This window comes from Gadus morhua, chromosome 17 (genome assembly GCF_902167405.1).
Source record: "Gadus morhua chromosome 17, gadMor3.0, whole genome shotgun sequence".
Taxonomy (NCBI): Eukaryota; Metazoa; Chordata; class Actinopteri; order Gadiformes; family Gadidae; genus Gadus; species Gadus morhua.
The window spans coordinates 5,747,723-5,760,413 of record NC_044064.1 but is presented as its reverse complement, the minus strand read 5'-3'; the positions used below and the strand labels follow the sequence as shown (position 1 = coordinate 5,760,413).

The following is a 12,691-nucleotide window of genomic DNA, read 5'->3' as shown; positions in this document are numbered from 1 at the left end:
GGACATACACACACGTTACACCAACACACATGGTACACCAACACACAAACACACACACAGTACACCAACACACATGGTACACCAACACACAAACACACACACACCCACACGTTACACCAACACACATGTTACACACACACACACACACACACACACACTCCACGCTCCTGAACGAGCACACGGACACACACACGTTACACACACACACACACACACACACACACACGTTATACACACACACACTCCACGCTCCTGAAGGAGCACACACGCACACATACGTGTGTGTGTGTGTGTGTGTCTGTGTCAATGTTTGTCACGAGATAAACACACAAACAGACAGGATCCCACACACTCTTATCCAGTGTGTGTGTGTGTGTGTGTGTGTGCGCCCATGTGTGTGTTTAGTCCGTACCTTCGTCGAGAGCGGGGGGTGTACGGGGGTGTGGGGTTCTCCAGAGACCTGGGGGGGTGAACAAACCAACACAAACATGAGTCTGTGGACTGAAGACGCTGTTAAAGACGTTTCATTCATTCACCCAGCAGGCTGGCTGACTCCTCGGTACAACGACAGAAGGGATGTCTGGATCTACCGCCTCAAACCGTCACACACACCGTGTGATACAACTCTGGGTATGAATGTCGGATTGTGTACAGTGGGCATGTGATTGTGGATCTAAATTATACACAACCGCTAGTAATAATTGTACTTGATCAGTGTGTCATGTTACTGTAGGTTAAAGGTTACCTTCAAAATAACTTGAATAGGAAGTACTTACAAAGTTTGTTTACTATTGATCGAATATTCTAAAAGTAGAACTTCGGGACTCTTCAACATGCACCCTATTTTCCGATCTTTTTGGGTGAACCGAACTAATGCAGAAACTTCTTAAAACGCATGTTTCCACTGTTCCCTCCCTCCCTACACAACAACTCAACTCTGGTGGTTCAGAGTGAGACATCTCCTCGGTCAAACCATACGAGACACAACGTCAAAAAGACGGGTAATGTAAGACGTCAACTTCTCCGCTACGTCAACGGGTAATGTTAACGGTGTGTATTGCATCGGGGGCTACGTCAGCGGGTGATGTAACGGTGTGTGTGGCGTGGGGCTACGTCAGCGGGTGATGTAACTGTGTGTGTTGCGTCCGGGGCTACGCCAGCGGGTGATGTAACGGTGTGTGTTGCGTCGGGGTGCGTTTGATTCGCCTCACCGGGCGGAGCTGCTGGAGGCGGAGGAGGAGGCGCTGTGGTGCAGCAGGGGCCGCAGCGCGGGGCCCTCGCGCTCCTCGCCGCAGTCCTCCATGTCCACGTCGCTACGGGAACGGGGCACCGAGTCGCCCGCCCCCGCCGAGGCCCCGCCCCTCCGCCGGCCCTCGCCCTGCGCCTTCAGAGACTCACTGCGGGCGAGACGCACCGAGGCCACTGTGGGACTGGGAGAGAGAGAGAGAGAGAGAGAGAGAGAGAGAGAGAGAGAGAGAGAGAGAGAGAGAGAGAGAGAGAGAGAGAGAGAGACAACGCTGATGTTAACTCCCAAAGTTCACTCATAGACAGCCTCAAGAAATCTTTAAACACGCTTTCAAAACAATCACACAGACCCCTCGCAGCACATCAACACAGCAGCGCGCTACTACTATTAGCATGTTGCGTGTACACATTCATAGGCTTACACACACACACACACACACACACACACACACCTGTCCGCGCTGTCCTCCCCCAGGCTGCTGGAGGAGAGCCTCTGGGGGTCTCCGTCTGCCCCCTCCTCGCCCGGTAACTCAGAGTGGTTCTCAAACTGCTGGATCATGTTCCGCACACTGCCCGACCGCACTGCAACACACACACACACACACATATATATATATATATATAGATATACAAGTATAGAGAACATAGAATGCAACACACATACATTAATGTAAGCATATTGTCTGACCGCACAAACACACACACACGCACACGCACGCAGGCACACACAAACACACACACACAGACAGTGTGCAGTAGGCCTTCTGGACTACATAACGGTGGTTCTTGAGTGTGAAGGAGAAGGAAGGAGAGAGGAGAGAGGAGATAACCTCAACAAAAGAGAGAGCGTGTACCTTCAGTCGGGGACAACGGGACATGGAACGCTACAAAACAGACGTTAAAAAACAAAAATGATTCAAATGAGAAAACAAACCAAAAACAATCACAACGGTCAACAGAAAAATCAATAAACTGACAAATAATAAATGTACCTGCAGGAAAATGAACAAAATGAGGACAAAAATAGGTAGAAATTATATAAAGCTGGATTTGGATAAAAAAAACATGCAAGGGTTTGTGTGTTTGTGTGCCTGTGTGCGAGGGTGTGTGTGTTTGTGTGCCTGTGTGTGTGTTTGTGTGCCTGTGTGTGCTCGGGTGTGTGTTTGTGTGCTCGGGTGTATGTGTTTGTGTGCCTGTGTGCGATCGGTGTGTGTGTGTTTGTGTGCCTGTGTGTGAGGGTTTGTGTGCCTGTGTGTGCGAGGGTGTGTGTGTTTGTGTGCCTGTGTGCGATCGTGGGTGTGTTTGTGTGCCTGTGTGTGCGAGGGTGTGTGTGTTTGTGTGCCTGTGTGCGAGGGTGTGTGTGTTTGTGTGCCTGTGTGCGAGGGTGTGTGTGTTTGTTTACTGGACTGGGAGGCGCTCCGGGGCTTAATGTACTTCAGGATGGGGTTCCTTCTCCGATCCTCCCCATCCTTCTCCTTCTCCTTCTTGGCGCCGCCCAGCTAAGGGGAGGGGGGGAGGGGGGGGGGGGGGGGAGGGGGGGGGGGGGGTTACAACCAACAGTAACCATAGGAAAATTCACCACAGCCGTCGTAACCACGGGAACGGCCACCAAAATAGTGGTACCCGCGGCCACGCTAACCACCGCAGTCGTAACCACGGGAACTGCCACCCAAAACAGTAGTAACCAGGGCCACGCTAACCATAGCAGTCGTCGTAACCACGGGAACTGCTACCCAAAACAGTGGTAACCAGGGCCACGCTAACCACAGCAGTCGTAACCACGGGAACTGCCACCCAAAACAGTGGTAACCAGGGCCACGCTAACCATAGCAGTCGTCGTAACCACGGGAACTGCCACCCAAAACAGTGGTAACCAGGGCCACGATAACCACAGTAGCCGTAACCATGGGAACCGCAACCACGGAAGCAGTAACCGAGGCCTCGCTAACCACAGCAGCCGTAACCACGGGAACTGCCACCCAAAACAGTGGTAACCAGGGCCACGCTAACCACAGCAGTGTAAGCCTTACTACTTAAAATAATTAAAAAGTTCTGAATGAATAAGAATAAGAAACCAATAGAGCGCCAACGCCTCTCTTACCTTCTTGGGCTTGGGGAAGAATTGGAGCCACTTCTCCTTCTCGACTCCCAGCCCCGGGAACACCTTGGAGTCCCGCAGCTTGATGCCGGAATGACGCAAGTACAGCAACACGGCCGACGCAAGGGGAGCGCTGGGGGGAGAGAGAGAGAGAGAGAGAGAGAGAGAGAGAGAGAGAGAGAGAGAGAGAGAGAGAGAGAGAGAGAGAGAGAGAGAGAGAGAGAGAGAGAGAGAGAGAGAGAGAGAGAGAGAGACAGAGACACAGAGAGAGAGAGAGAGACAGAGACAGAGAGAGAGAGAGAGAGAGAGAGAGAGAGAGAGAGGCAGACACACAGAGCGAGAGAAAGAAAGCGAAAAGAGAGAATGACGGAGAGACAGTTAGAGGGAGAGTGAGAGAGAGATCGATAGAGAGAAGGGACAACCACAGTGTTACCAAGAAGAGGGGAGAGAGAAGAGGGGGAGAGGAAAAACAGGGGAACACGCAACAGAGACAGAGCAAGGTGAACACGGTTGATTGTATGAGAAGGGGAAAGAGGGGAAATTGAGAGAATGAACGAAAAAAAGGAGGCAGAGGGAGAGAATGAGATCACGGGGAGCGGTAGAAGGCGAAGAGCGGAGAGCGAGAGAAAGAAAGAGTGAGACACAGAGGGAAAAGGCCGGAGGACAAGTAGCTTTGTCGTTTCGGAGAACATCGTACAACATGAAAGATGGACGCCACCTCACCTCCTCTCCTCTTCGTGCTTGGAGCTGGAGGAGCAGAGGACAGAAGCAAACAGAACAGACCCTTAGTCCACCACGTACAGACAGCGATTACTGCGTGGTCCGTCAGGGCTCTGCTGCCGCAGTGATATCCCTGTTGCACTACTGTGGCAGCCTCGGTCACATGACACTCACACACACATAAAAATGACTATTGGTTTGAAATTCAAAAACATTCAGTCATGTGATGTCATACAGTCGGCCTGAGGTAATGATTCATGGAAGAAGGGTTTGTTGGCGTGCCGATGAACTTTGGTTCATTTTCCCTCAGTCCCCAATGCTATCCGACCACTTCCTGAACAGATCTCGGCCTATTGCTAGGCAACCCCCGAAAGCCTAACAGAATTCTGGTTGTTCTCTGTGTGTGTGTGTGTGTGTGTGTGTGTGTGTGTGTGTGTGTGTGTGTGTGTGTGTGTGTGTGTGTGTGTGTGTGTGTGTGCGTGTGCGTGTGCGTGTTCTGTACAACCATCTGATTCTGAAACGCTTTCGCTCAGTTTTATATTCATGGAATATTAAGGTCATGTGACGACGACCGAAACCGGGAATGGGCGTGGCCCTGAGCTCGTTAGCGGTGCTTAACGAGCCGGCTTCGGGTTTGAGGTGTAGCAGTGGTGGTGGAGGAGGAGGTTGGTGGTGGTGGTGCAGGGGGGGGGGGGGGTGGGTCAGACTCACAGGATGTCCCAGAGGGCAGTGACCTGCTTGTCCACCACCTGCCTCTCCTTGGCCGGGTCTCCGTCCAGGTGCTGCAGGTCCCCCTCCCCGAACAGGGAGCCCAGACCCATCATCTGCTTGTTCCTGGGGGGGGGGGGGAGGAAGGGGGGGGGAGAGGTTAGTAGTGCCTGTAGTGATGTGTCTGGTCCTGGGTGTAGTAGTAGTAGTAGTAGTAATATAAGTAGTATTAGTAGTAGTAGTAGTAGTAGTAGTAGTATAGTAGTAGTGTATTACCTGTAGTCCTGAATCTGGTCCTGGATGTCGGGCAGCACCAGCTGCTGGAGCTCAGACAGGGGTCCCCTGACGTCCTCCTGGGCATGCAGACGGGTCTCTGCACCAATCACAGGGAGGGCATGCTGGTCACCATGGTAACAGGTTGCACACACAGCCCGCTCTTGCACAACCAAAGCGGGCTTTCACAGTAGAAGCGAAGTTACCACAGTAGAACTGCACCATCCCAGGAAGAGCGTTCTACTATGGTCAGGTAATGCAGTGTAACCACGGTGACATGGTGGTAACACACACGCCCACACCACTAGAGGGCAGGAGTGGTTACGACTTTAAATGTGCTAAATAACAATTGATGCCCTCTAAATCTGCCCCCAGAGCATTTGGTAAACAGAAATAGAGGCCGACATTCAAGAGAGACAGAATTTCAAGAGAGACAGAAATTCAAGAGAGGCAGAGAGAGAGCAGGAGCAAGAGAGAAAGATGGAGACGGAGAGAGAATGAGAGCGAGAGCGAGAGAGAGAGAAAGACATACCTATTTCTGTGAGGTACTCCTCTCGCACTTTGATCTTCAGAGGCTGAGGGGCAACAGTAAAGCATCAAAATCATCAAGACAGATTCTCCTGAGATAAATATTAAACTTCAATTGTGAAAAACATGCAAGCACATCCCAATACAGTCTGAACACATGAGCAGTCAAACAGTGATTATCTTTCGGGGTGTGTGGGGGTCATGTGACTCGTGGCATGTGACTCTTACCGCGTCGGGGTCCAGGAAGTGGGAGCGCACCTGGGGAGCCAGGGACCGAGCGTCCTTGGGGCTGGAGCCCAGGTAGGCCTCCACGGACAGGTAGAACAGCTGGGGGGGGGGGCACACACACACACACACACACACACACACACACACACACACACACACATAAAGGTTCAAAGTCAGTCAGGGTTCACATCAAGGCCATTACAACTAACCAACAACATATTCAAACATTCTAACCAACTCCCTCTTATCTCGTGGGATTGTGGACAACATGGAGTAAACCTCATGGCTTTCTAACATATGGTGCAGAGGAAGCTTGTTTAGCTCTGCTGGGTGTGAGAGGAGAGAGTAGAGGGAAGACAGGAAGGAGGAGAGAGAAGACAGGAGGGAGGAGAGAGAAGACAGGAGGGAGGAGAGAGAAGGGAAGAAGGATAGAGGATAGAGGAGAGAGTACAGAGAAGACAGGAGGGAGGAGAGAGAAGACAGGAGGGAGGAGAGAGAAGACAGGAGGGAGGAGAGAGAAGGGAAGAAGGATAGAGGATAGAGGAGAGAGGCAGAGAGAGAAGGGGAGGAGGTGGATGACGGGTGTCATGTCTCTGACCAGGGGGTTGGGGTCCAGCAGCTGGGTGAAGACGTAGCGCATGAAGACGGTCATGTGGGCGGGCCGGGCCTTCAGCAGCTCAATGTCCTGGAAGGGCCCGTCCATCTGGGAGGGGGGGAGGGGGAGGAGGGGCGAGGGTGAGGACAGAAAGAGAGGAGGGAGCAAAGTGGGGAGAGAGGAGGTGGGGATGGAGCCAAAAGGTGTGAGGTGGCGACAGTGGAGAGGAGGAGGAAGGAGGTGAGGGAGAGGGGAAGTAAACAAAGTGTTAAAAAAAAGAACAGAAATTGGCAGCATGTTGACGACATCACAGAGGACGCACGAGTGAGACGTCTCACCTCGTTGAACGCATAGCCGCCATCTTCCTCCTCCTCTTCCTCGGGGCCAATAATCTGGGCCTTTCCTCCCTGTAACACACACACACGCACGCACGCACGCACGCACACACACACACACACACACACACACACACACACACACACACACACACACACACACACACACACACACACACACACACACACACACACACACACACACACACACACACACACACACACACACGGAAACATTGAAGGACACATTGTGTGGTGGACAGAAGACGACAAGAAACAGAAATCCACAAACAGGTCTGGGTCCATGCATGTATAAATATGCATGCGTTAAGTTTATCGATTTAAGTTCATAACTAATTCAATATGCGGTTAATAGGACAGAGGGCATCTCTGGGCGTGCACGCGGGGAGCTCACCGCGTCGCCAGGAGTGCGCACGTCAGAGACCTGCCGTCGGAACAGGGGTGTCCTGAAGGAGGAGGGGGAGGAGTGGGGGCTCTCAAAGGCCTGGGAAGAGGAGGATGAGGAGGAAGAGGACATGGAGGGGAGGTTGAGGAGGGTCAGAGGGTCGAGTAGGGAGCAGCGTACTCAAACCGACGGAGGCATGGTGTGTGCGTGTGTGTGTGTGTGTTAGGGCTTTGACTTTTGCCCAAAAATCATATTCTATGTTTGTTTGTTTATTAATATTCTAATATATTTGAATATTTATTAATAATACTTTGACCATTAAATGCCTTCAGTAAGACCTGGATTGGGCTTCGCGAGGTTTGTTTACCGCGTTGCTATGGTAGCCGGTATTGCGCATTCCAACGGTTTATTAGGTTTCTAATAAATCGCTGTCTAATCAATACTTCATTCACTGCCTCTTCCGTGGTCATTACAATATTATGAATGGACTGCGTCGGGTTCTCCGACGTCTCTCCCTCTTGGCCTGCCCATAACAGGTTTCAATATTAAGGGCCGCCTAATATTCGTTTGAATTTTGATTTATTTTTTGATATTCTAATTATATTCGAATAACAAAGTTCGGAGTCAAAGCCCTAGTGTGTGTGTGTGTGTGTGTGTGTGTGTGTGTGTGTGTGTGTGTGTGTGTGTGTGTGTATGTGTGTGTGTGTGGCCTAACTGTACCTCTATATCTCCTTCACTGGAGTCAACTGAGAGTCTCCCTACAGCGAGGGATGACAGAAAGAACACAAATAAACACTTAACACTTAAATAAACACAACACACAGAATATGGCAAGAGTTCAACCATATGGAAAAGACACATTTTTTTCTATTCTTAATATCCCTTGATTTCGTGCTGCTAGCCTTTTAGTGATATCAGAGATTGTTGAGAAGGACAGTAATAAAATATATTTGGTAAGATGGATATAAGAAGAGAGACCCGCAGTATATTCAACCCGGTCCTCTTGACATCGGGTAGGTACATGACAGTGGTAGGCCTACCGTAAAACTTCAATAGCCCAGGCTTTTATTTGTTTCAATCAATGAACTTTCGAACAAAACTCTTGCTCAGCAAAGATGGGAAATACTGTAACATTTATTATTTAAACCAGTATGAATATTCCTGCCGTACGTAGGCCTATACACATGACCAGGCTATCGAATAACGCCCACACACACACACACACACACACACACACACACACACACACACACACACACACACACACACACACACACACACACACACACACACACACACACACACACACACACACACACACACACACACACACACACGGCTGTCGGGCTGATTACTGCAGGATAACAATATTGCGTTTATAAAAGTTCCTTGCAGCGCCGTCCGGCAGCCTGAGCTGTGCGCCCGCAACCTCTCACTCACTCACTCCACACACGCAACACTCACAAACTGTCAACAAAAGTCAATTTTGTCTAGAGGGGAGTAACTGAGCGGCCCCTCCTGAAGTGGTGCAGCCCAGGTGGGCCTTGAACTGCTTGTGCAACTTGTTGTTTTGTTTCCGGTGTAGCTAGATCCGGTATGTTGTTGTCGTTTTTCTAACGTGACTAGATGTTGCTAGACAGCAGTTGAAAAAACGACAACGTTTGCCAAGCCAAAAGAGCGTAAATCGCGCGCTAAACTGACTCACTAAAAAGAACCAACAAAAAGAAACAAGCAAAACCAAGCGGCAATTCAAACCTTCCCCGGCGACTAGGTAGTTGGTGATGGGGTCACCTCGGCCTCCGTCCTGGGGAAGGGAAGCACAATGTATATTTGGTTGCCATGGTGACTCAGAGCACTTCACAGTTAATGATTCTCACACACACACACACACACACACAGGGTTGATCTAAATAGTTGATCTGATAGCCACTGTTTACTCTGAAAGGTCATGCATCAACAAACTAAACCGGTAGACACGTTCAGGGCGGACTGAGGACGTGGCCATCGCTTACGGGGGTTGCCAATCTTGGCGGAAATGATCGCAATCTAAACCTTGCATTAAAAGGATTACCTTTATGCAACGTTGTTTAGATGTAAGAGAGTAAAACCCTTCTGACCTACTACTTAATAATGGACAAAGAGAGCTTTGTTCTCTTACTGTAAATTTGAAGAATGTGAGCAAAAAAACCTCATTCAGTTGATGAACAACTTGGGGATATATATAATGTATTCACCAGGTCCTGCTGAATCTTGATCCTGACTTGGTGAGCCCGTCTCTTCGCACTCTCGATCCGCTCCTCCAATGACGGCGAGGGGTTCCGGGACAGCTTCTCCATCAGGGCCTGCCGATTGAACAGTTTTCACTTATAAAACGTGCATTAGCTCTACTTTGTCGGCACAACTTTGACGCACCACTCAGTGAATCAGGTCTTGTTTTCATAAATCATCCGCGGTTTCATTCAGTAGACCACTGAACCTCTGTAGAGGGGCTGTTCGCGGGACACGGCTCGTGATTGGTCACGCTTATAGGTCAATCAAAAGACATTCTTGACAAGTAGGCGGATGTTGACTGTGTCCCGTACTTGCTGATTGGAAAGGCTGGCTTTACTAGACCAGCTCTAACCCACCACCTGACCGTAACCACACCAAATCCTCACCTCAACGTAACCCTCTGTTTTAATGGTTTGCAGGCAGCTCATCTGCGTCCCCAGCAGCTATATAGGAGCCAATCAGGCCCATTAACTAACCCAGGACACTGTGGCACCGGTTGGGACCGGGGGCCCCCACTGAGATAGGCACCGAATTTGAAAAAAGCTGCTGAACACGACCGTCTCCAAACCAAGTACCTTACCCTAAACATCATCCTTTACCCAAACTTCCACATTTCTAATGTTTCAGAAAGAATATAGAGGAACGTGCATATCAGAGAGAGTGTGTGTGTGTGTGTGTGTACCAGTGTTTCCGCTAGAAAAAATTGGTGCCGGTCATCAGACCTGGAAGGTTTCATTTTAACGTTTTTTTTTGTTTTTTTTACTTCTTTCGATATTTGGCAGCTGTAAAGCGTGCCACTAATGACTTTAAAGTGGAAAGGAAGCAATCAAATAAAACATGTCTATAGCACTAGTTAAATATTTAAATATACCATAAATACAAATAAAGTCGGAAATATGTCCCGTTATTCAGAATGAAGCACAAACACGTTGCATTAATTACAATGTTTTCAGCCTGTGCGCCGCCATCTCTGTTTTCAGAATACGATGACGTCACGAGAATGGTTGGTATTAACAATCTATGTTGTTTACATAGCGGCTCATAGCCTCACAGGTAGCTTACTGCCTCAACAAAATGGATATGGACGAATTGGATAGACCCACCAATGAGGGCAGGCATCCAATTGCCTATGCTTTTGAGCCAGTAAGAGAAGTCGGAGTTTTAGTGCCCCCAACAGAGCCTGACTATGGAGGAGAAATAGATGAAGGAGAGAGAGATGTATCTGAGCGCACAGGAAACAATCGGTGGTGCTTGTGTGGGGTTTGTGTCCCTATGTCCACTGACATGGAGAGTGTCTGCTGCCATGAAATGAACCTGTAGTAATGCAGTGTAAGATATGTATATATATTGCACATTATATATTATTACATTATTATATTTTTTATATATATATATATAATAATTATTATAATATAATAAGATAAGAAAAGTAAAGTACACGGGTGCAGCAGCTGGGCTCCACGCTGCCTTACAGTTCGTTAATTTCATGATACAAGTAATTGTCGTGCCATTTGGGTGTGCACGTGAATATGCGAAAATAGTGCAACCGACGGTGTTTGCAAATGGATTATTTCCGATAACAATGGATTATTTTGGCGATGGATTAGAAATTATCAAGAGCATGGAGCGAGCTAGTCTGCAAACAAGACAATCTTCAAACAGTGAGTGTACTTGTACTAATTTATCTGTTTCTCTAGTAGTAGAAGCTAAGTGTACCTCTCGTTCCTCTGCCTGGCAAGCACGTTTCTGCGCTCTTTCGCTGCGCATAAGAGCAGCGCCCGGGTCCGATCTGACGGGTATGTCCGTGTCTCCAGCACTATATCCACTAAAATTAAAAATAGTTGGCACAGCATCTGGCTTCAGGCGATTGGTGGGACGGCGAACAAATCTCCCATCTTCAGAAAAAGCTCCCTCTTCGATGTAATCAGCCTCTATAAAGTGGTCGCTACATACTCTCTGCCCTGGTCCCATTGGGGGGCTGAGGCGTTTCAATGCAGCTAACCATCTTCGGAGCACTTCAGGCTTCTTGACGGGAATTACATGGAAATGAACTATTCTACCGCTCTCCTTTAACCGATAAAATTCGTTTGAACAGCCAGGGGCAATACAAAAGGACCCCCCTGTTCTTCTTCCAATATCCGACATGTTTATTTTAAAGAGCCAACCATTCTGATGACGTAGCGCCTGCGTTTTTAAAACATGGCTGCGCCCTAGAGGCGAAAGTCGTTATAAACATGTCATTTTACGGTGAAACTACTTGAATTTCAGTATTGATGAAATCCATGTGTTTCCAAAAATGAAAAAACAAACAAAAAATTGACACAGTTCTCAGTGCTTCATTTCCACTTTAAGTCAATGTATCGAGAGCGTCTCTGCTGCTTGCAATGCGCATAAGCCTCGTGACTCTTCCTTCCCCAAGGCGGCTTCGCTGAGCAGTCTTTATTAGAGCTTAGATCTGGCCCAGAAAATCAAGCCCGGCCCGGCCCGACACATTAACTGTAATGATGAACCCGAGCCTGAATTTCACCTGACTTTTTTTTTTAATACATGTGTAACTTTGTACTAATTTGTTACTTAGGCCTACTCTGCTAAATATCGATGTAAGGAATAATGTATAGAACGCCGGTCATTATCGGGAATATAAGCCCCGACAGGGCAAACAGGACACCATCGCGCAGCGGAGGTGTCTTGCTTCGCCCTGAAGGGGCTTATTTTTGATAATGACCGGCGACGTTCTATACATTATCCCGCTTATTACACGGCTACTTGCCTAAACGAAAAAATATCTTCACATCCTGTGTCTTTTTACAATTTATTTGTTACCGGCATTCGTAGTGTTGATCAGCAGTGAAATAGTCAGCCAAAGACGTTGACGCCGCTTAGCAACCGAAGACGCTGAGGTTGACAAGTCACCGGAACTACTACCCATGCAAGTGAACGGAGCGTTCCACAGCATTGAGAAGACCCGTGTAATAAAGGCCTATAATATTTCTGTTTATGGCATAGATTTCTCCTCAGATTAGGCCAATAAAGCAATGATGCTAAAAAAACAACACAAACCCACAAATGACCACTGTAGCATATTAAAACACAATTCAAATTGCGCAGAGAATTATTTCCATTGGTCATTCTGACCGGAGACATTTAGAATTTTCGGTCCTCCTCATTTTTTTCCCGGTCAATGACCGGTAATTACCGGACAACGGAAACTCTGGTGTGTGCGTGTGTGTGTTTACCTGGAGGTCAGCCTCTTCCTGCTGCAGCATCTTCTGGAGGATCTGACT

At 48.5% G+C, this 12,691-nt stretch overlaps 1 protein-coding gene across 4 annotated transcripts in view; it reads right to left on the bottom strand.

The window, feature by feature from the left end:
• Positions 1-12,691, bottom strand: part of arhgef11 (Rho guanine nucleotide exchange factor (GEF) 11) — a 31,841-nt gene that overhangs the window by 11,841 nt on the left and 7,309 nt on the right. For 3 of the 4 annotated variants that reach the window (XM_030338030.1, XM_030338033.1, XM_030338031.1), the window contains 18 exons: positions 12,644-12,691; positions 9,371-9,478; positions 8,892-8,940; positions 7,857-7,894; positions 7,146-7,235; positions 6,734-6,802; positions 6,399-6,503; positions 5,801-5,899; positions 5,577-5,619; positions 5,048-5,144; positions 4,775-4,897; positions 4,067-4,090; positions 3,347-3,476; positions 2,648-2,744; positions 2,100-2,129; positions 1,698-1,827; positions 1,212-1,430; positions 413-460 (listed from right to left, as the gene is read on the bottom strand). The exon at positions 12,644-12,691 is cut by the window's right edge and continues 24 nt beyond it. In XM_030338030.1, coding sequence (XP_030193890.1) covers positions 413-460; positions 1,212-1,430; positions 1,698-1,827; positions 2,100-2,129; positions 2,648-2,744; positions 3,347-3,476; positions 4,067-4,090; positions 4,775-4,897; positions 5,048-5,144; positions 5,577-5,619; positions 5,801-5,899; positions 6,399-6,503; positions 6,734-6,802; positions 7,146-7,235; positions 7,857-7,894; positions 8,892-8,940; positions 9,371-9,478; positions 12,644-12,691 — 1,547 coding nt within the window. The remainder of the gene's footprint in view (positions 1-412; positions 461-1,211; positions 1,431-1,697; positions 1,828-2,099; positions 2,130-2,647; positions 2,745-3,346; positions 3,477-4,066; positions 4,091-4,774; positions 4,898-5,047; positions 5,145-5,576; positions 5,620-5,800; positions 5,900-6,398; positions 6,504-6,733; positions 6,803-7,145; positions 7,236-7,856; positions 7,895-8,891; positions 8,941-9,370; positions 9,479-12,643) is intronic. The other variant, XM_030338032.1, reaches the window with a different exon arrangement.